Here is a 21,865-nt window from a genome sequence, read left to right as displayed (position 1 = left end):
AGATTTCATCATCAAAATGAGTGTCAGTACCATATTCAAGTAAAAATATTCATACTGTTCAAAAATATAAATAATTTTATTATGACGAATATTTTTGTTAGCTACAGATATATAGTTTACTGCTCTGCAATAACTGTAAAGAAATATGAGTTTATCAAATATAAAGTTAATATAAAATAAATATCATATAAAAATATATATTTTCCTTTTTTTTCTACATCATTTAAGTGCAGCAGCTATCTTTTACATTGTATCAAAATTTTATGATGAATGGACAAATAGAAATATACTTGGAAAAAATCTCATTACAATAACTTACATCAATAGTGTTTTACCTTCTCCTGTAAACTTACCATTTTAGAGATACTCGTTTTTTTGTTTTTTTTTTGGACAGTGACAATATATACCTTCTAGTCTTTCTCACTGTTCATTAAGGTTGATCCATAGACTGAATGCTTTTTTTAGGACATCCAGTGTGAACCCAGAGCCGGTTTATGAGGAGCCTGGCCACTTCCTATTTCCCCCATTACATCAAAAACAGGACTGCAAAACAGTAAAGGGCACCTGCGAGCGAGTCCTCAATGAATGGGAGTAAATGAAGCTCAACGGCTAAAAATGAAAAGTTAAAACAGTTTCACTCGTCCAGAACTTTTCCTTAATTTAAGAAAGTAGAAGGATGTATTTCACTAAAAAAGCAAAGAAAACGTACCTACATATTTCCTTTTTTCACAGCAAACAGGTTTTGGGCAGCAGAAAGCTGGCATTACTGCTACTGAGTGCTGATTGTTTGGCGACCGGAGCAGCTCATTGGCTGTTTGAGCTCACAGACATCATGGACATACAGGAGGCGCAGTTTTAAACTCCTATAACTCTAGTTTAAAAGCTCTTAAAAATATAACAGCAGTGTTAAAATGTTTTTTGCTATTCAGTGTTCAGGAAATGAATGTATCCTTTTACATTAAAGATGTTTAAACATTTATAAACTATGATTTTGCTCAAATGCTCCATCTTAACCCATTCATTTCGGACTCGCTCGGAAGCTCCCCCTAGTGTTTGAGTAACATGGAAGACATTACAGAGTGGTAAATTCTCCTCTCTACAAGTTCTCTAGTTAACCTTCATCTAAGCTGGTTCATAGTTTCACTGCCCTCTGGTGGACTTGAATAGTTGTTGCATCATTTAGTCCAGTAATTGCTCGCATTTTCTAAAAGCACTCTGAGTTCGCTGAAGTCTGGCCTTTCTGCAGCCAGTCCGCTCCAACATTTCGTCATGATCTCATAAATGTGAGACGGGCATTCGTCAGGGGCAGGCATTCTGTATCCAGATGTGATCAGCTGGTACACCTCATAGTTTCTGTAGCCTGACAAAACATTTAGAACATAGCTTATACCTCCTCTGATGTCTGAAGTAAACAGGGTAAAGCTAGTGAAGTTAGAGGATGTGCAGTCTTGTTACTATACTAGTGGGCATTTTTTTACATATTGCTGCTACATAAGATGAAATGAATGTGCTAAATGAATAAATGTAAATGGAGTAGGTACTTGGATAAGGAGATCCACCGTAAGTGAAGATTTCATAGAGGAGGATACCGAAGGACCACACATCAGATTTGCTGGAGAATCGTCCATGGCTGATGGCCTCAGGAGCACTCCACTTATATGGGATCTTCTTGTCTTCAGACACATAAAATGGCTCCTACAAACAACAAGCAAACCAGCTACTGCATTACTGTATTAGTAGTCTCATTATCAGACACTTTGACTTGTGCAAGGATGTAACCTGGAATTTGAGGTTACTGCATAAAATCAATCCCAATGTTTACCAGTCCCCTGTTTAACTGGTAAAAATAACTGTTTTTTTCCTGTCTTTCTCACTTGATGGTTCACGTTTGTGTTTGTAAGGGACCTATATCTGACATTAATGTAAACATAGATCTGCCATGAACTAGACTGCATGCATTTTTGAAACCAATAATAAATCAGTCTACATGCTTCAACAAAATGAACAAAAAATGCCAAACAGTCCACTATTGGAGCAGTGGTGCAAGTTAGCCACTGCTGACATGCTGCTCAGCATGGATGACAACAACAGTGATATATGCATGCGCAGTAAAGGGTCACAAGCCCAGTATCAGATATGTAGTCGTTTTAGAACCACAAATGAAATTTAGAAATGTCACATTTTTCACACTAATCTGAAAACATCAGTGATCTTTGTCACATTAAAGCATAATGTTCGATTTCATGTAATGTTGTTTAATGTGTATGTTGTCTAATTTCTCCAGTTTAGTCTTGATCCCTATCAGAACAGCTCCAGAACAGGCCATTTGTAGAATGAGGGGCCCAAGTGGGACATATTATCAGATCAGGGACAGTTGCGCAACTTGTACATAAGTTCAGACTTAGTTTAGTTATTATGTAAGTGTGTACTAAGTTCAGGTTTACGCATTACTAAATCAAAACAGGTTGCACCACACAAACTAGTTTAACATTAAGCTTAGTAGTAACTAAATATTTACACCTCCCCCTTAGCAGATGTAATGGTGGGGAAACCAATGTAAACTACATACAAAGCACAAAAAAGACTAAAAACATGACTTTTTCGGTTAACTAAGCTAAAAACACTAAATTCTATAGGCTGTGATTTTACTCTAGTCATTGTCCTGGTTTTAACTCACAACATGAAGCTAAACACCCATAGCTCCAGTCTAGTGAGACGCTCCTGAAACAGCTGCCACAACTTTTATACTACGCTGCAGTTGTGTTGGTTAGCCAGAAACCAACTTTAAAACAAGCTGCCATGGCGTTTCTGTGGCAGCACATTTACTGATTGGTTCTGAACATGTTATCACCATGTTAAAGCGAGGTATGCAATAGTTAGTTGTTACTAGTTAAGACATGACTTAATAATTTGTGGTGCAACAAAATTTAGTAAGAGGATAGGCTAAAACCAACTAGTGTTAACTAAGGACTTGTCTGGAGCATCATAGCACCAGAAGTGTACAAAATACTTCCATCTAGTTTTTCACCTGTGACCTATGTAAAAACAAAAAAATGGAAAAAATGGAAACATTTCACTCCGTAGGGATCACTACGCTGCTGGTGGTACTGTGTTAATAATGCAGTGTAAAATTACACATGTTGAGAATGGAAAAGAGAAATCAGGATGCACAACATAATTCGGTTCTGGCAGAACAGAAACACTTTTTTCCCAATTTCTGAAAAGAACTCAAACAGAACTGATGGCTGATACCCAACCCTATCCATGACTGACAGTCTAATTTCCTATATAAACTATCAGCTTCAGTGGAGGGGCACCTGTGGTGAATAAATAAATTCTTCCCCACACATTTGTTATGTGTACAGTTTTTTAAGGCAGTAAGCTTGACCTTAATGACCCGTGCCAGTCCAAAATCAGCCACTTTGCAGATGTACTCCTCCCCCACCAGAACGTTACGGGCTGCCAGATCTCTATGGATGCTGTTGTGCTCCTCCAGATACGCCATCCCATCAGCCACCTGGCTCGCCATATCTGTTAGAGCCTGTGGGTCCAAGCTCCGCCCTTCCTGACCTGCAGACAGGGCCAAAGAAAATCGTGTTCAGCTAGCTTGAAGACTGCAAAACTTGATTCTTCACCATCTGTGTTTAGATGTGCTTTGGAAAGCAGAACCGCAAACGGCTGAGACTGTAGCAGTCAGTGGTGCAGACAGAGGATGACATGAAGTGAATAAGGAATAAGGAGGGGGAAAGTCAAGGAAAAATAAGTGAAAAAAACAGGACTTTCCAAACCTGGAGTTCAAAAACGATTAAAAAATACAGAGAAAATGAGACTCCGAACAATTGTGCCAAACCTGGCCGAAAATTAAAACTATCAGATAAGCAGCACTTAAAGCTTTCATCTTAAAGACAGAGGAGAAAATCAAGCTCAACACGATTTTGATGATTTGATGACCAGACCTCAGCGTCAGTGAATGTGTTTGGGAAAAAGCAACCAACTACTAAGACTGAACTTTGGAGGTGTGGAAAAACATCCCTGCAATTTATTTGAAAAAACTGACAGCAAGCCTCTGAAAAGAATGGAAGCTGTAATAAAGGCAAAAAATGGACAAACTAAATAAAAAAATAATATTTTAGTTGTACAGGCTTCTATGCAATTTTCTGTTGCATTCCTGCTTTTTTCCTGAAAAGAAATAACTAGTACCTAATGGCTGTTTTGACTGGAAAGTAAATAAATAAAAGGGTGGTTTCTGACTTTTGCACAGTACTGCACAGTCAGTAGAACTAGAGGAGGATGGACCATAAATGAGAAAGCAGGGAAGACAATATTCAGCAGAAAAAGAAATATGTGCTTGTGTGCCTATTACTCAGAAAAATAACAGCTTGGCTCTTTAGAAATTTCAGGTGTTGAATTGTGTGTTAAAGAATCATCAGTGAATGTCTGAGGTGGGAGATGTACACCTGTAGTAATTATTTAATAAAATGCGTACAGACCTTAAAACTCAGTAAAGGAGCAATTTTGCAGTGCCATTTTAAAACACAGAACAACTGCAGAAACCAGTATCTTTCTGCCTCCAACTGACACAAAACAGTGTGTTACATATTTCTGAAGTCATCTGTCTTCTGCTAGTTGTCAAAAAAAGAGTAAAATAAATGAGGCTGAAATGAGAATTTAGTTCAAATGAGCTTAGTGTAATATTTGATGTTTAAAAGTGCTTATCATCACACGCTGGGTAGGATACCGAACAATAAGACGCCTGGCTCACCGCGCTCTCAGGATCTAGTCCCATCTCCCATGGAACATTTTTACTTCATGATTTTAACAACACTTTTGAACAGTATACAGTAAAAGGTTAAGAATAGTACTTGAGCAAAACGCTATTCATGGTAAATATTCCAATAGGACTTTCAACATGTTTAAATCAGTCATTTTCTAGTTTTGGAGAACTGCTGCATTACACAGCTCTGTATTTTCCCTCCTCTACCAAACGCTGTCAAAACTATTTTTTTTTCAATATTTACAAATGATAATACTTACAACAGAAGAACAACATGCAATATGTTTGTGATTAAAAGTAGAAATAATGTTAGTAAAATATTACTTGAGTAAAAGTTCCTGCTGATAGATATTGAGTTCCACTGCAGTTCTACAGGGAGCTCAGTTTGTTTTTTGACCCGATACTCCTACTCAAGTTGTTTCTGGTAGCCACATTAACTTCTGCATGAGTCATTATTTCACTAAAATAACTGTATTTTTCACTGGATTGTGATTTTAGGCTACATCTACCCACCTTTGGTCATGAAATGCAGTGCAAGGACTCCTTTAACTCATCCCTTACCATTCTCTTTAATATGCAAGCCACAAAGACATCTGACTTCCTTTCCTCCTATACAATCACCGATTTGGTGTTGTTCAACAGTAAAACATGTTGAATCTGTACGTCCGTATTCCATGGTAAATGACGGAAATGACTGACATTAGGCAGTGGAGGGTGGAGCTGATGCTGACCTTGCAGGAAGCTAAGCAGGTTGCCTTTCTCCATGAACTCAGTGATGATGTAATAGGGGACATTGGCGGTGCAGATGGCAAACAGTGAGATGAGGTGTCTGTGTCGCAACTTCTTCAGCATTTGAGTCTCCAGCTGGAACTCCCTGTGGTCCAGAGAGTCTGAAAGCAAACAGGGAAACAGGCATCAGCAAAGCGACAGCGCGGACCCATCCGGAACGGACATCTCTCTCCAACTGAGCAATTATGCATATATTTGGTTTTTAAAAACTTTCAATTAGTAGTCAAAGACGAACTAAATTCCTTTGGTAATCAACTAGGGGGTGTTAGAGGGGAAAGTTAACTAGATGACATGACCGACACCTAGGGGTATAAAAATGAACTGATGGGTTGTGACACATTAGTCTGAAGGTGCATTGAATTTGAAATGTTAGAAATGATTTCAATCATTTATACTGTTCCTCAAATATGTATTCATTTTTGGCCAAAGTAAAATGCTCAGTCCTTTTTTAAACATAAAAACAATCTTGCTGTTTTGTTTTTACATAATTATTATAAAAAATAATTCTGGGGCTCCTGAGCAGCGCAAATATTGTTGGAAGTTTGATCCCGAACACTGCTACAGCTATATGCTAGTCAGTGCAGGTATCTGTTAGCTGACATGACAGAATTAGCAGTGATGTGTTAGCAGTAGTTTAAAAAATACGTGGTGACTATCTTTGTGCATCTACGAGGAAGCATGTGCTAGTCCTCACCCTCTCAGCTTGGTAGCATGGCATTATTGAAGGAAACCTAGCTTGCTAACTAACTGGCCATGACTTAATCTGGGGAGATAACTGGGTTAAATTAATAAAAATTCAGAATTGTACAGAAATAATCAAGTTGAATCGACTCCTGGTAAGATTTGAGATTTCATGCCACTTTGAATCTTTTACTAAAGAATCGTAATTGAATTGAATCATTGTGAGCTCAAGAGATTTACACTCCTACTGACTACACTTTCTTTAGTGTTATACATTCTTCATTACAACATACAATCATAGTACAAGCCACATTTCCAGAAAAGTAAGACAGTTTGTAAAAAAGCCAAAAAAACAAGAATCTGTTATTTGTTCATTCTCTTAAACCTCTATTTACCTGACAAAAGCATAAAGAAAAGATGAATTAAACTTAATTTGACCCAGTTAGTTGTATTTTATAAATATAAACAAATTTAAAATGTGATGCCTGCAACACACTCAAAAAAAGTTGGGGCAGAGGCATGTTTACCACTATGTTACATGACTTTTTCTTTTAATTACACTTTGTTAATCATTTGGGAACTGAGGACACAAATTGTTACAGTTTTGCAAGTGGAAGTTTTGCCAATTCTTTCTTGACACAAGACTTCAGCTGATCAACAGTCCGTGGCCGGCGATGTCTGATTCTACTCTTCATGATTCACCATACATTTTCAGTAAGAGACGTGGAGATCAGGGGCCGTATTACAGAAACTTCCGATCTTTTGGTCTTAACTTAAGATCAGACAGGTTAAGATAAGATTTTTCACAAATTCGTATCACAGAAGCAAATCTTATCTTAATTTATAAATCTTATGTTATCTTTCAGCATCTTATCTCAAGTTAGAAAATCTTAACTTACTCGATTGACGTCGACAATCAACTGTCGCGTGTTACCTAGCAACCGACCATACGCGCACAGCTGAAACGTAAAGACGTAATCAAGTTAGTTAGCCAGACAGCTAACGTTAGCTACCGTTACTGAGGTAAAAAAAGGTCAAATAAAGCTAAAGCGCGATAAACTGAGAGTTATTAATATTAATATTGTGTGTTTTCAGAGCGTTGCTGCTCTCAGGTTTCAGTTTAATTTTCCAAACGCTTTAGCTGAGCGCGCTATTCCTCGTTATTCCTCCCAATGAACAGACACACGTTCAGCTCTGTCACCTTATTATTAATCACCATCACTGTAATACTGTATCTAATGAGTTTGTTTTATTAAATATTAACACCCGAAGGTAGTAAGAGAGGTCGGTGGAGATTAAAAAAACCCTCACAAGTCTAAGCACCGTTTTCAATGTACATAGATGTAGCGTCATTATGCTGGTTATAGTGAACTATGCTGCCCGTGACTGCACAAAACGATAGAAACAGAAGGTAAGACGCTCTGGGGCTGTCTTAAAATTAAGAAAATATTTAGGACATTTTGGCAACTTAGGATGTTTCTGTAATACCGTTTTCTTATCTGGAAATAAGATCATAGACTTAAGAACTGTTGTTAATAGCTTCTGTCCTAACTTCAGTTTTAAAGGAAGTTGCCATGACAACAAAGCAGACAAGATATAATCTCATACTAATAATAATCTCAGACTAATATGCCCCCTGGACTGCAGACAGGCCAATCAAGCACATGCACTCTGTGTCTACGAAGTCACGCTGTTGTAGCACGTGCAGAATGAGGCCTGGCATTGTCTTGCTGAAACAAGCAGGGATGTCTCAGGAAAAGACGTTATCTTGATGGCAGTATATGTCTCTTTAGAATCGCATTGCTCGCCTCCACATCAATGGTACCTTTACACATATGCAAGTCACCCATGCTGAGGGCACTGATTCACCTGGTGCTAAAAGTCTGGTTGGTACATTTTGTCTCTCACAGTGACCACAGCACATGTTTCCATTGTCTCTCAGATCATCTGAGCTGAGCTTGGGCCCAGAGAACTTGGTGATGTTTCTGCATAGAATTGATGTATGGCTTTCTCCTTGCATAATAGTTGCATTTCTTGATGCAATGGTGGACTGTGTTAAGTGACAATGGTTTTCTGAATTACGCCCAAGCACATGTGGCTATATTTAACACAGTAGCATGACAGTTTCTCTTGCAATGCCATCTGAGTGCTTGAGGATCATGCACAATCAGTAGTGCTTTCTGGCCACAGACTGAGTTTTCTTTTCAAAATATTATGTACAGCAGATGGTGAAAGACCTAAATTCTTTGTAATCTTGGAAATGTTCTCTTTGCAGTGTTTGACAATTGTTTCACGAAGTTTCGTACAAAGTGGTGAGCCATGACCCCTCTTTGCTTGCAAAGACTGAGCCTTTGGTGGATTCTTTTATGCCCCATTCATCCCCTCACTTGTTACCAATTCGCTTGCTTATTGTGAAATGTTTCAAAACAGTGTAACTTAAATATTCTATACACTTTTCACTCTTATTTTACCCCATCCCAACCCTGAGTGCGTTGCAGGCATGAAATTCAAAATTTATTTATATTACAAAATACAATCAAGTTGGTCAACCACAACATTAAAAGTCATTTCTTTGTGCTTTCAATCAAATGAAGGTTCAAGAGAGTTAACAAATCACATATTCTTGTTTTTATTGCTTTTTACAAAAAGTCCGAACTTTTCTGGAAATGCAATAAGGAAAGAATGGCCGGAATGATCAGCCTTATCTGACATTTCATTCTTTGACTTCTCAGACTGAGAACTAGAAACGCTACATTTCTCTCATTGTTCAACGGAAACAACCATTTCAAAAATGTTTGCGGTAAACACTGTGATAAACATCAGTGAAGTAACCATTACTCATGATTCTTTACTTTCACAGTGAAGTGGCACAATTATATCATTTACCATTATTTTTGAGGATCTTGATGGCCACCCTGACCTTGCCTCTCCAGGTGCCGCGGTAAACGTCAGCGAAGAACCCACTGCCCAGCTGGTCCTCCAGGACGAACTCCTCCTTGGGCAGTTCCCAGTCATCCATAGTACAGTGGGACAGGTCCTGTGGCTTTGGCTCTGGCTTTTAGTAGTAGGAAAAACACATGAGAAAGGTATGTGGAAGTACTGTAGTGTACAAAGACACACATGATATCATGTTATGGTCTGTACAGACTGTACAGAACGGCTATAAGTTATGGAACTCTTGCTTCAAATGTTTAGAACCACGTTGAGTTGTTAGGAATTAATTTATTGTTCAAATTATGCTTAATCTAAAGGAACAAATTCAGCTAAAAATGTTTTATATATTAAAGATGACAGTCTTTGTATTCAGCACTTTTTTTCTGACATCAACAGAATTAACATGGAGATTGTCTCCCATTTGCTGCAGTAACAGCCTCTACTCTTTTTGGGAATGTTTTACACTAGATATTGGAACATTACTGTAAGGATTTGATAGCATTTAGCCATAAGAGTATTAGTGAGGTCAGATTCATATCTCATGTGCTCACACTCTCATTCCATTCAGATTATGAATGAACTGGATGTATGAATGGCATTCAGCACAGCAGGAAAAACCATTTATGGGTACATTATGACACTTTTACTCTCGGAAGTCACAGCAGATGACCTCTTCCTCATATTGCAGATGCTTTCTTGTGGGATACATTTTTTCCACTCCAGTTCCCATCAAACAAAACACATGAGCCTATAAGTGATGTCACCATACACACACACACGCACACACATACACACACTCACCCGTGTGCAGGGTTGGGTGAGGAAGACGCTGGAGCTGAGAGAATGGATTTTGTAATGCTCCACCAGTTCCCCCAGCTCATGGAAAGTGCAGTTGTGGTCCACATAGAAACCATTTTCATTCTCACAAACCTTATAGTGTTTCACTTCTTTTTCACTCACACGAACTGTGAGAGAGAGACAGAGAGAGAGAGAGAGATTGGGACAACAGATGATATGACATGAGACATTTAAAAAGTGGAACAAAACGACAACATGAGGGTATTTCACAAATGGACACTGGTTATTTACTAAGGCTGACCACAGTGTCACGAATATTTTACTTAAGAAGAAACATTCTACTATATACACTGGCTGCACTCTTGACAGTATTATCTTCTGCTAGGAACTAAGTTTACAGTTTAAACTGCTGAACAATATATCCCTCAAAAGCCACTTTTTCTAAGGACTTTACATTTATTTTCTTTATCTTACCGTCCACCATTCTGTCCTTTTTGTCTGTTGTTCTTTACTTAATATTGCGTTAGAGGCAATTATTGCTACTGTGATACATTTATTTATTGTGATCATCAATGCTTCTCTGATCAGACTGTGGATATTATCAATATTTAAAGAACAGTGACCAACTGCCTGTTTCATAAACCCCTTTAAATCACAGGCTTATTACATACTAAGGTTTATTATTTAGTGAGTTTAATGCAAATTGACTGAACTATTCTTAGGTTATAAAAGTTAGTAATAATACTCTGGGCCCACCGGCGGGTCTTGGCCATTTACAGGGTTAAAAAGTGTATTAAAACAGATCATAATTAGTTGTTGAACTGGACTAAGTGCAGCAGTATATAAGTATATAAAATGTTGAATAAAAATTATGGTATTGATATTTTATAGGCTTTAAATGTAGCACTGCAAATAGTGTGATCTGTGCTATATGTCATGAAAATGTCTTTAAGTATTGTGATATGATATTTCTGCCATATCGTCCACCTAGAACTTGCATATAGTTTGTTGTCTATGTTTATTGTATTTGTTCACTTTTTTACTGTTGTCACATATCTTCTTATCCACTGCTGGTGTTAAATGTAGCGCTGTGTTCTGAAGAAACTATATTTTATTCCTCATTCTACACATATATAAGAAGGAAGGCCAAGTTTGACTTAACTTTTTCAGTGTCAAAGATATAATCCCATAAAGCACTTTGTAATCATTTCTGTTACTCTGCTATTTCTTATCTATGTTGACATGTTCCTTAGACTCAAAACAAACGTCATGCAAAATGCTGTCTGATGACTTCCAGATTGCAGTACATGAAACTTCCATTAGTGGCAGACAGGCCTACGCTCACCTGAGAGCACGGAGCCCACCTCGTCCTTTTCACTGCGTCGCACCAGAAATGTGCCGACCCCATTAGCTGGTGCCAAGAGCAACTTCTGGGTCTCCAAGCGATTCAGTATTCCGAAAAACCAGCTGAAAAGAAAGAACATGACATGTTCACATCAGCTAAAAACATTTTTCTTTGACTAGTGAAGCAGCATGTAATGAATGAAATAATGACTGAAGCAGCAGTGACAGTAGCCTAGCAAAAAAACAATCTGAGTACTGAGCTCACCTAAGAACTACAGTGTAACTTCTTTGTATTCAGCCTAAGTTAAAATGCTAAAGTTTAAAAATGAAAGGTGTGAGCAACAGTGAAGCTGTGAGCTGTCTCACCAACAAATCAGAATTAATTTAACCCCCCAAAATGATATTTAAAAAGTCATGGCTGAAAAACATCAGCAGAAAGTAGAAGATAAGTAGAAGTAAAAGTACTGCCATGTGGAGAGAAGAACAGATTCATCAAAAGTTCATTTAAGCCCAGTAAATGTAACATGTAATGACTCATCTCTGAAAAAGGGACTGTTTATGTAATATGGCACATTTATGCCATAGACCCTGAAGGACACAGACCCTATTTCATTCAATTTCTCACTAAATATTAGTTTTGCAATTTAATTAGCCTATTTACAGAACTTCTTCTTACTCTTTTAGAAAGGAGATTCTGATATCAGCTGATACTAAAATCAACAAAAAATTCCTAAACAAGATGGACAACAATACCTAAATCCTACTAAGCACTCAGTAACACTTACTTTACCTGATACCTTCTATGTTTTTATTTAACTAATTAACACAGACAGTGCATACAAAACAACATCAGTACTTCATGAAATACATTTTCCTTTTACCAGATTTGTCCAAATGTACGGAAGCCCTTTCCAGCCACTCAAAATAAAAAAAAATCCAGCACCTAATTATTATGTTTTCTTTACTAACTGAATTGCTATACCATTATTTTGTGATACTAAGTCAGTATTTTGAAAGACTGAGTGATTATTTTGAGCTGCCAAATCATAATATTGAGATACTAAATCATTCTTTTGAGATATTAAGTCATTATTTTAAGATACTAAGTCATTATCAGATACTATCTCATTATTCTGAGATACTATCTCATTATTTTGAGATACTAAGTCATTATCAGATACTATCTCATTATTTTGAGATACTAAGTCATTATCAGATACTATCTCATTAGTTTGAGATACTAAATCATTATTTTGAGATATTAGTCATCAGATACTGTCTCATTATTTTGATACACCACATCATTATCAGATACTATCTCATTATTTTCAAACACTACGTCATTATCAGATACTGTCTCATTATTTTAAAACACTATGTCATTATCAGATACTATTTCATTGGTTTGATACACTACGTCATTATCAGATACTGTCTCATTAGTTTGAGACACTACGTCATTATCAGATACTATCTCATTATTTTGAGATACTCAGTCGTTATTTTAAGATAATAAGTAATTATTTTGAGTCATTATTTTGAAATACTATCTCATTACTTTGAAATGATTTATGCTTTTGAGATGAAAATATAAATACATATAAATAATTAGAAAGTTTCTCAAAACAATGGAATTAAGCAATTCACTCAAAAATGAAAAATAATAATTAGATGGTAGATTATTAAGCAGCGGAAATGAGCGTCCATATAAACGGCTGATTTTCACCAGTTAAAGTGACAGGAAACACTGACTTTAGTCAGTCAAAGACACTCACGGTTGCTCATCCACTGTCTGTTCTCTCGCCAGGTAGTTGGAGGGCACAAAGCCCAAAGCCTCTGTCCGTCCCTGAGGGTCTAGCTTCTCCACCTCCCACCATTCACCCGATTGCTCGACCACTTTAAACAAGTCTCCCGCTTCGAAAGAGAGCTCGGCTTCAGTCCGAGACTGGAAGGACCACAGTGCCTTATAGAGAGCCCTCCTGTCGTTAGTCTGCGGTACTGAAGGGTCATAGATGGCTATTTCTGCGTTTTCGATGTGCTCCGAGTTTGAGTCTTCATTTTTTGACGTTCCATCGTCTGTTTCTTCGTCGCTCTTTCCTCGCTTAAAAAAGCCGGAGAGAAGATCCTGGAAGTCCTGGAAACTGGGACAGAGACAGGGACAGTGGACGTCCTCCCCGGGACTTTTCATTTGGGCAGATGTGTGAGGGAAGGAGAGGACGAGAAGATCTCGGTGTGTTTCCACATTGCCTGTCTGTGTGTGTGTTAGAGCGGATTTATCAGGCTGGGCTGGGTTATGGGAGGAGCTCATTGAGGAAACAGAGCGAGGCTTTTAAAACTTCACAGCACACTTTCAGTGCAGGTGCGTAGCTAACGTTTAAAATGAGGTGGCAGGTGAGACCCAGAGAGTTTAATAGGGTGGCTGTGCTAGGAAAAAAAAAAAAAATAGCCTTACTGTATTAAAATGACCAAAAGAGATGCATTGTTTTTTTCTCTGTACCTTATATAAATCTATCAATAATACATAAACACCTCTACCTAAAGTAGACGGAGAGACAAAACTTGTATTGATGTATTCGGTGTGGAGAAAGACGTGGGAAACATACATGCTGAAGAAAATGTTCTATTACTGAACACAGCAGCAGCAGAAAACCAGCATTTAGGACTAGCTAACCTCCCGGACAGCAGGTGCAGGTCCCCTCTCGCTGTGTAATGTCCTGGTAGTCATGGTAGCAACTAATGGTAGCAACAACTATATACAAGATATAGTCTCTCCTACCTTCACCATAAGCCTGTGCGCGTGGCCGCTCTGCATGGCCACGCCTCCCATGCACGCCAAAAGCAGGGCTGCAGTGTTTCAGTCATTCATGAGGAAACGATGTACTTGAATCAAGTAAATTGAACGCATCACTTTTTTCAGTGCACATTAACATTAATAAAACAATTAATACAGACAGGCTATATATTACATGTTATACGTGAGTCTAATAGATGAGAGCATGCATACGTCACTTCCCTGTTGTCCGAAAGTCTACGTCTCCTTTTTGGTAAAAAAACAGGGAACCCTAATATTTCTGTACTGTTAGATCTGCCCCAGGCGACTGTAAATGCTATTATTGTGAAATGGAGCATCTAGGGGCAACAAGCAGGGTCGCCAAGTGCTGATGCGTAAAATGCCTATCATCTGTTGCATAACTCACTACAGAGATCCAAACTGCCTCTGGAAGCAACATAAGCAAAAGAACTGCACGCTGGGAGCTTCATGAAATGGGTTTCCATGGCCAAGCAGATACATTTAGGCCTAAGATGAAAATGCAGAATGCCAAGCCTCGGGGAGGGGGGAGGTGTAAAGCACATCACCAGTGGACTCTGGTATAGTGGAAATGTGTTCTCTGGAGTGATGAATCACGCTTCACTATTTGACAGTCTAATGGCCAAATCTGGGTTTGGTGGATACCAGGAGAACGCTACCTATCAGAATGCTTAGTGCCAACAGTAAAGTTTGGTGGAGGAGGGATAATGTCCTGGGTCTGTTTTTCAGGGTTTGGACAAGGACCCTTATACTGTAGGGTAATGTTAATACTAAAGCATACAAAGACATTTTAGATGACATGCTTCCAACTCTGTGACAAAGGTTGGAAGAAGGCCCTCTTCTGTTCCAGCATGACTGTGCCCCTGTGCACAAAGCAAGGACCATTAAAGCAAGTTTGACAAGTTTGGTGTGGAGGAGCTCTAGTGGCCTGCGCGGTGTCCTAATCTCAACCCCACTGAACACTTTTGGGATGTACGTTGATTGCGAGCCAGGCCTTCCCATGGGTGGGGGTATTAATGTCTATGGTTTTGGAATGGGATGTACAACAAGCTCACATGGGTGAGAAATATAGGTGTCCACATACTTTTGGCCAATGTAATGTATTTGTAATGTACAATTTGTCAGCCACTTTTTACCCTATCCATCAATGGTCATCTTCTAGCCGCAAGACCACTGGGACCAGAACTACGAATAAAATCTGGCCAAAAGCGGCTATGTGGTCAGAAACTGACCACTGATGAAGGGTAGGTACTTCTATTACGATAAATGGTATATTCTGTATATTGTAAAAGTATATTCATTATATTCAGTAAACATTGTGAGACAAGGAAAAGTAGTTCTCTGTATTTATGCACGACTCAAACAATGGCGTCCTATAGAGATGCTGTGGTGTGGGTGTTTAAAAGACAGCCACTGCAACAATTTGATTTTCAGCTCACTGTTTTATTCAGCAACTCAGTGACACACACCTCTGGAGGAAAGAGCCTAGCAACTCTGCAGCAGGTGGAAAACCAGACAGTTTTTCAGACCGTAGCGTTGACACCACACCGAAAATGTAAAAAGAGTCTTTTTCAGACGATAATGAGTCTCTCATCAGAGTGATATGTTCGAGGTGGGAAACTCCCCCTCCTCCCTCCCCGCACATGCATGAATCAAACAGAAATGGAATTACCTGCCATATTTTCCATCTTTTAGTCGCTTCACATATATTCATATATATATTTATATTTATCAACACTTTTCTAAAGAATTCAAATATTCAGCCACATGTACTGAAAAGAAGATTCACCTTTAAATCACAATAATAAATATAAAAAAGGATATATAGCAAATCCGATATAAATGACGTGGTAGTAGAGAGAGCGAGGACTGGTCGGTCAGGACATATTGGCCTGGATTAAAAACAAAGAAACAAACAAACAAAAAAAAAATAAAACTCAGAGATTCAACGGTTCCTGAGGTTCCTATGTTCCCCATATAGACGAACAACATGAGGGGAATGGCTTTTTAAAATCACTGAGAAGCTTCTACAAAAGGTCAAAGTGCAAATTCGAACATTAGAGACCATAATTACATTGGAAAATCTTTAGTGGGTGGACCAGAGTGAGGAGGCCCTAAATCAGTGGCCTTTCTTACAAAACAACATTTCAAGTCTTTGTGAAGGTCAAAAAATATCATTTGCAGGCCATTTTGCTCCATAGCATTTTGGGGAGGAGGATTGGTGTTGCACTTTGAGCTGATAAGAAGCTCTCTGCTGCTCTCTTGCTGTTTTTTTTTTTCTCATCCAGCACCTTCACCCACCAGCAGTGACCGCAATAATGCTTCTAAAGGCCCTTGCACATGGTTCCCAGCCTCGTTTCCTTTCGGGTCTAAAGCTGAGGAAGTAATGCACTTTTGAGGTGCAAAAAAAAATGAACAGTGTTTTAAGAGAGAGGTAAAGCAAACCTGCAAATGAAAACAGGCTTCTATTACAGTAGCACTACAATGGGGAAATAGTGAATCATTTTCAAGACTTCTGTCTGAGTTGAGACTTAAGAAACAAGATAATATATATAAACAGTTGTCAAGGAACGTGCAATGAGAGTATTCTCATTTACAGATATGCCCTGGGATACTAACATGAACCACCCTGGAGCAACAACAGTCACAGAAACAGATTTTAAACATGACATATTTGTAAAGTGTGCAAGGACCTTAACAGTGGTTTAACGAAGTCTCCATAACCTTCTAACATTGCCCCTCCGTGCACTAGCTTCAAGAAACAACTCAAGTCCTAAAACAGAGGCTGTGGGGGGGCTGAGCGGAGGGGTGAGTCTTTAAACGAACGAAAAAGAAACAACGACAAAAAGAATCGGATCCTCTGTACATGTAAACATCACACACTTCCACTGAGTCAAAAAACCAGAAAGAAATAATACAAAGCTTCACATTGGTATACAAAGAGAAAACCGCGGCTTCGGCTTACGGTTTCCGGTAGGTACAGGAGTAGAAACAAATAAAATACAATAATCATATTAATAACAATAACAATAATATTACAAAGCACCACAAAATTAAAAGAACACAGGCAATGGTTGTTTTACCACATTTTGATTGCAGACCTCAGCTGCACTTATAAAAAAATAAGTTGTAGCATTTTCTCCCCCCCCCACCCTCAAAATTTTCAGTATTTTCCTATTTATGTGTAAGGTGTTTGTACTTGTGTGTGTATGTGTGTGTATATAGGCGTGTTTGTCTTGGGTTTTACCTCGTGAAATGATCACAGAGCTCTCAGGGCTTGTTCTCAAATGAGTAATATGAACGTTCATACATTACTGCTGTCATTTCACATGAAATGTCAAAAAAGAAGTGCACACCAAGCACATAAACACTGATGCTGATGTGCCACATTAGGCTGATTGAAATGCCTGGTGCTTCCAGAAAACATCAAGGAATAAGCGCTCACGTAGGAAAGAGAAAGCCCTGATTACTATCCTACCTCCGATCCTTCTTTAAGGACTGATGGGAAATCAGCCTGGTCCCTTCAGCTACGATGAAGATGCAGCCTATTTGTGGTGTGAACTTTTTGAGGATTTTTGTTTTTCTCTATAAGCCTCAATAGCCTCATAATATACAGTCTATTTGTGGTGGAGTGTAAACCTCAATGCCACATACTTTTTTGAGGAATTTTTGGGCGTTTTTCTCTTTTATGGATTAAATAAATGTCTGTTTTTCAATAAATAAAAGTGAATTGTGCTCCAAATATATGGCTTGAGTGAGGTCAGGTGTGTTTTATCATCATTCCAGATCATTTCAGATTGCAGATGCCAGTAATATGTGACTGTTTTTTATTTAAACTGACCAAATCATAAAGCGCTACCAAAAATAAATATTTAATTGTTTTTGAGTTAGAGATTTTTCCTTATTACTGTCAGTGCTACAACTGCAGCTGACAGAATCTGAATTAAATTGAATTGGTGAATGTGAAATACAAAGGAAAGGAACTTGACTTTTCAATCACACAGAGATCTATTTTCTGCTCACACTTGGCTGAGGTTGGATTTTGCATCCGCTGTTGGCAGACCAAGTTGACTGCTTTGAGCACTGACGTCTATGTCTGGAATGTTGAGACACAAGGTGAATTCCCTTTAGAGTCAGAGTCTTACAGAAAGAGCTCTATACACCCTGTAGACTTACATAATAAATACACACTTATAAGGAAATAACAAAGTAATTAGAATCAGTTCTACATATATTAAAAAAAAGTGGGTATGTCACGTAGTTACCTACCAAAATGCATTGCTCCTCTTAATGGAAACCCCCCAGTAAGAATACTGTATCTCTTGGGTGAACAGGTTATTTTTTTGAGTATGGCTATAACACTTGCTATATATACACTTCCGTGTTAAAGGCTTGAAACAAGGAGCAAGTGCTAATATAGCATTACGTGGTTTATATGACCTTCTCCGAGATTGTCTTTTGCTTTTTTATATAGTGTGTTTTTTTATCTGAGAACATAATTTGCTCGAAATTAAGACAAGGGGGGTGGGAGACAAGCAAACACAGGAGGCTCAGAGTTGTAGCATCCATCAAGGAATAGCTGTCTATACTACTTAAACGTAATTTCCTCAAGAGGAATAGGAGACATAAGCTTGAGACTTTCTAGTTAATCATTCCCGCTTTGTTCTGCCAGTCACTGAAGTTTCCAGCCAATCAGAAGAAGAAGACTGACATCACATAAATTATGACATAGCCAGTATGGTGTTTTTTTTCTGAAGCTTTGGCCTCCTTTTACTGATAATTAGGTCCCTCTTAAACTTGTGCATATGTACATAAATAAGTCCCTCTGATGATTCTGATTGGTCCCCGTGCAGTATGAAAGTGACTTAGTCATGAGGTTAGAAAACAAGAGCAGCATTCACAACTTAACAAAATTTGTTTACAATGCAGCATGGGAAATGCAGTTCTTTGTCTTTTTTCTTTTTTTTTTTGTCTCACATATGGATATGCCGGTTCATCTGGAAGGCACCTCACAGCGAGATTGCTGTCGCCAATCTGCTCCTTCTGTGAGTGTGTGTCTCCCAGAATGCATTGCCATGCTGAGGGCAAAGGGTTGCCAAGGCGATGGAGTGTGTAGGAGGGGTTTGGAGTGGGGGGGGGGTTCGAGCTTCCACTCAGCACAGCTTCATTTGCATAATGTCGAACAGTCTGATGTGCACCTTCGACAGAACTGAACCATCTCTAGCAGTTCACATCGAGCATCAATTCTTTAAGTGGAATTTTTTGTTTGTATGCTTTTGTGTATATATGAGAAAGAATAAATGTATGTAAATAATGGACGTAATGTCTTAGAAAGTGTCGGACAACACACCATAACAATTACTGTCAACATTGCACCTTATCCCCAACCTCAGTAGCATTAATCAAATGTCAAATATCTTACAGTTTATCCCCCCTCTACATCTTGGATAATATCTCTATATCTCTTGAGGTCGTACTTAGCATGACTGTATGTTGTTTATGCTACATGCTCATCTCTATGGCAACCTAATATCTTTGCTGGTTAAGATTTTGCCATCCCACTGGATATTTTGTTTAATCAAACTAAGCCCCTGAATATATAGACAGTGCATCTGGTGTTGGGTGGGCTCAATTTGGACCTGTGTGTCTAGCTGGACAAATGGATGTACTTGTGGTTTGTTCTAGATCTCTAAGAAGCTGTTTACACCTTGCATTAACATTGTTTGATGCCCAGACTGTATCTAGATATAATTTGTGGTCAGGTGAGATCCGATTTTAGTTTCCCACATAAAAAGTACATTAACATTTATGTTGTTTCTGTTTTGCTTCTGGTAAACTTCTTTAACAGGGGTTTTTTACCTGCCAACTAGGAATGTAAATGATTAACCAATTAACCGCTAACCGGCAAAAAATAAAATGTACGTTCAATGCTAACGGTTAAAAAAACACATGAAGCTCCTCAGTTTAAACACAACCAGGTTCTTGGGTAGGGTATGTTTAATACGATTTCAGGCTGTTTACTTCATATACACACTTATGCCTGACCCCACCTATCAGTACTATGCTCCATGTTACACACACTTTTTAATCTCTTGCCATTTATAGAGAATTTAGTTGATGTGAGTGCGCTAATGTGTGAATATATCAAGTATGCCACAATGGCTCCGAATGTGGCTCAGCCATTTAGACACAGATTTCGATGAGATCCATTTTATAAGTGATTTTTTATGGGTTGTGCCCTTCGTTTTTAGGTTTGCCAGCTGATGATTAATCGCAGACCACTGATGGTTGTTCAATGGTCAAAATAATTATCGGCCACAATTTGCATCCCTACAGGAAACAAATTGTATGCTTTCTGCAGTGGTCAGTACCACTACTATGTCCACTTTTCTGGGAATATGTAATCGTATGGTGAATTTGAAAACACATTTATTTACACTTGTCTTGAATGCGGTCAAGATCCATCCCTGACTGCCACAAATTGTGACACAGTACGTCCTGGTTTGTTTGTGATTGTGATCACAAAAATGCATACTGATTCAAGGTGTAAGCAACCTCTCAGTCTTCTGTCTTGACTGCAATCGCTGTATAACTGACTAAGAACTGATGACAACCGTGGTCATAAAAACATGTAAGCAGAACTATTCGATTTCACTAAGTTGATTTATCTGAGCAAATAACTTCAACTGGGCTTCCTCTTACGTTCAATACATTAAACAATTTAAAAAACTGATTAACCTAAAATGCTGAGCCATCCACACTGACAAAACTGTTTTCGTTTTTCTAGCAGAATTGCAGCAGACTGCTAGGTGCAAATGACCCCACCATATTATCAACACTACAGCCACTGATGATCCAATCATAGATGAAATGACATCATGTGCTCATTCTAGCAACACTCCCAGTAATGGAGAGGGTTATAAGGAATTGATTGTGTAGACTAATCTATTCTTCACAAGTGCTGCAATGTGATCAGCCATTGAATGGTCTCACAGATTGTGCTCTATACAGTGCTATGTTATGACATCATTGTCCAAAGTCAAATCTCTCCATCATGCAACTACATAGCCTCCTCAGATCATTCAGCATATGGGGAGTTGTGCCCTGCTGCAAATCTAATCACGGGCTAAGGGAATTTGGCAAAGACACTATAATGAAGATAAGGCTGTCATGAGAAATGTAAAATAGGTAGCTCTATAAAGTGGGGACTGTGTGTATGTGTGTGCGGCCATGTAGCTACATATAACTTTTCTGCTAATGTGCATATCCCAATTTATGTATGTTTCTGTGTGCGCTTGTCTGTGCACATTTGTGCGTGTGTGCATGTCTGTGTGTGTGTGTGTGCCAGAGACACGACTGAACCATGTGTAGTGCGAATTGTCAGTTCTGCTGCAAGATGAGGTTCTCCAGCTCGTCGGCTGAGCGGAGCAGGAAGGCTGCGGACTCGCGGAAGCCTGCAATGAGCTGCCGGACGGCGGTCACTTCAGGCGGGCTAAGCTGGGCCGACGCTCCGCCACCACCACTACCCTGACCATGGCTGTTAGAAGTGGAGGACAAGGAGGAGCTGGATCCCAGGGACTTCATGCTAAGGTCAGTAGGGCCTGAGAGAGAGAAAAAGGGAATGATGGAGACAGAGGAGAGAAAGGTAACTAAGTGGTAACTAAGTAATTAAGTCCCCCTAGTGTGTGTGTTCACTAATGTGTGTGTATGGGGTGTTTCACTGCATGCATAGGTTA

General features: G+C 38.8%; 2 protein-coding genes across 2 annotated transcripts in view; both read right to left on the bottom strand.

Moving 5' to 3' along the window:
- Nucleotides 1-1,034: 1,034 nt before the first annotated feature.
- On the bottom strand, nt 1,035-13,548 carry ptk6a (PTK6 protein tyrosine kinase 6a). The gene is made up of 8 exons (XM_036577971.1): nt 13,096-13,548; nt 11,322-11,443; nt 9,980-10,143; nt 9,131-9,299; nt 5,506-5,664; nt 3,389-3,570; nt 1,542-1,695; nt 1,035-1,360 (listed from the first exon to the last, which is right to left on the bottom strand). Exons 1-8 carry the CDS (start codon nt 13,506-13,508, stop codon nt 1,176-1,178), a joined length of 1,548 nt encoding a protein of 515 aa, XP_036433864.1. The 5' UTR covers nt 13,509-13,548; the 3' UTR covers nt 1,035-1,175.
- Nucleotides 13,549-17,555: 4,007 nt separating this feature from the next.
- nol4la (nucleolar protein 4-like a) overlaps nt 17,556-21,865 on the bottom strand; it is a 68,587-nt gene continuing 64,277 nt past the window's right edge. The window contains exon 11 of the mRNA XM_036578314.1: nt 17,556-21,730. Within this exon, the coding sequence (XP_036434207.1) occupies nt 21,510-21,730 (221 nt within the window). The 3' untranslated portion in view covers nt 17,556-21,509. The remainder of the gene's footprint in view (nt 21,731-21,865) is intronic.

Source organism: Colossoma macropomum, unplaced genomic scaffold (genome assembly GCF_904425465.1).
Source record: "Colossoma macropomum unplaced genomic scaffold, Colossoma_macropomum, whole genome shotgun sequence".
Classification (NCBI taxonomy): Eukaryota; Metazoa; Chordata; class Actinopteri; order Characiformes; family Serrasalmidae; genus Colossoma; species Colossoma macropomum.
This window is presented reverse-complemented; position numbering and strand designations above follow the sequence as displayed.

What these genes read in the sequence shown, in the direction of transcription:
- ptk6a (XM_036577971.1), bottom strand. Translation starts at nt 13,508, where the DNA reads ATGAAAAGTCCCGGGGAGGACGTCCACTGTCCCTGTCTCTGTCCCAGT. An exon ending in TCACCCAACCCTGCACACGG is followed by an intron (nt 9,300 to 9,979) that starts GTGAGTGTGTGT and finishes TACTACTAAAAG; the next exon opens with CCAGAGCCAAAGCCACAGGA. An exon ending in GACTGGCACGGGTCATTAAG is followed by an intron (nt 1,696 to 3,388) that starts GTCAAGCTTACT and finishes TGTTGTTTGTAG; the next exon opens with GAGCCATTTTATGTGTCTGA.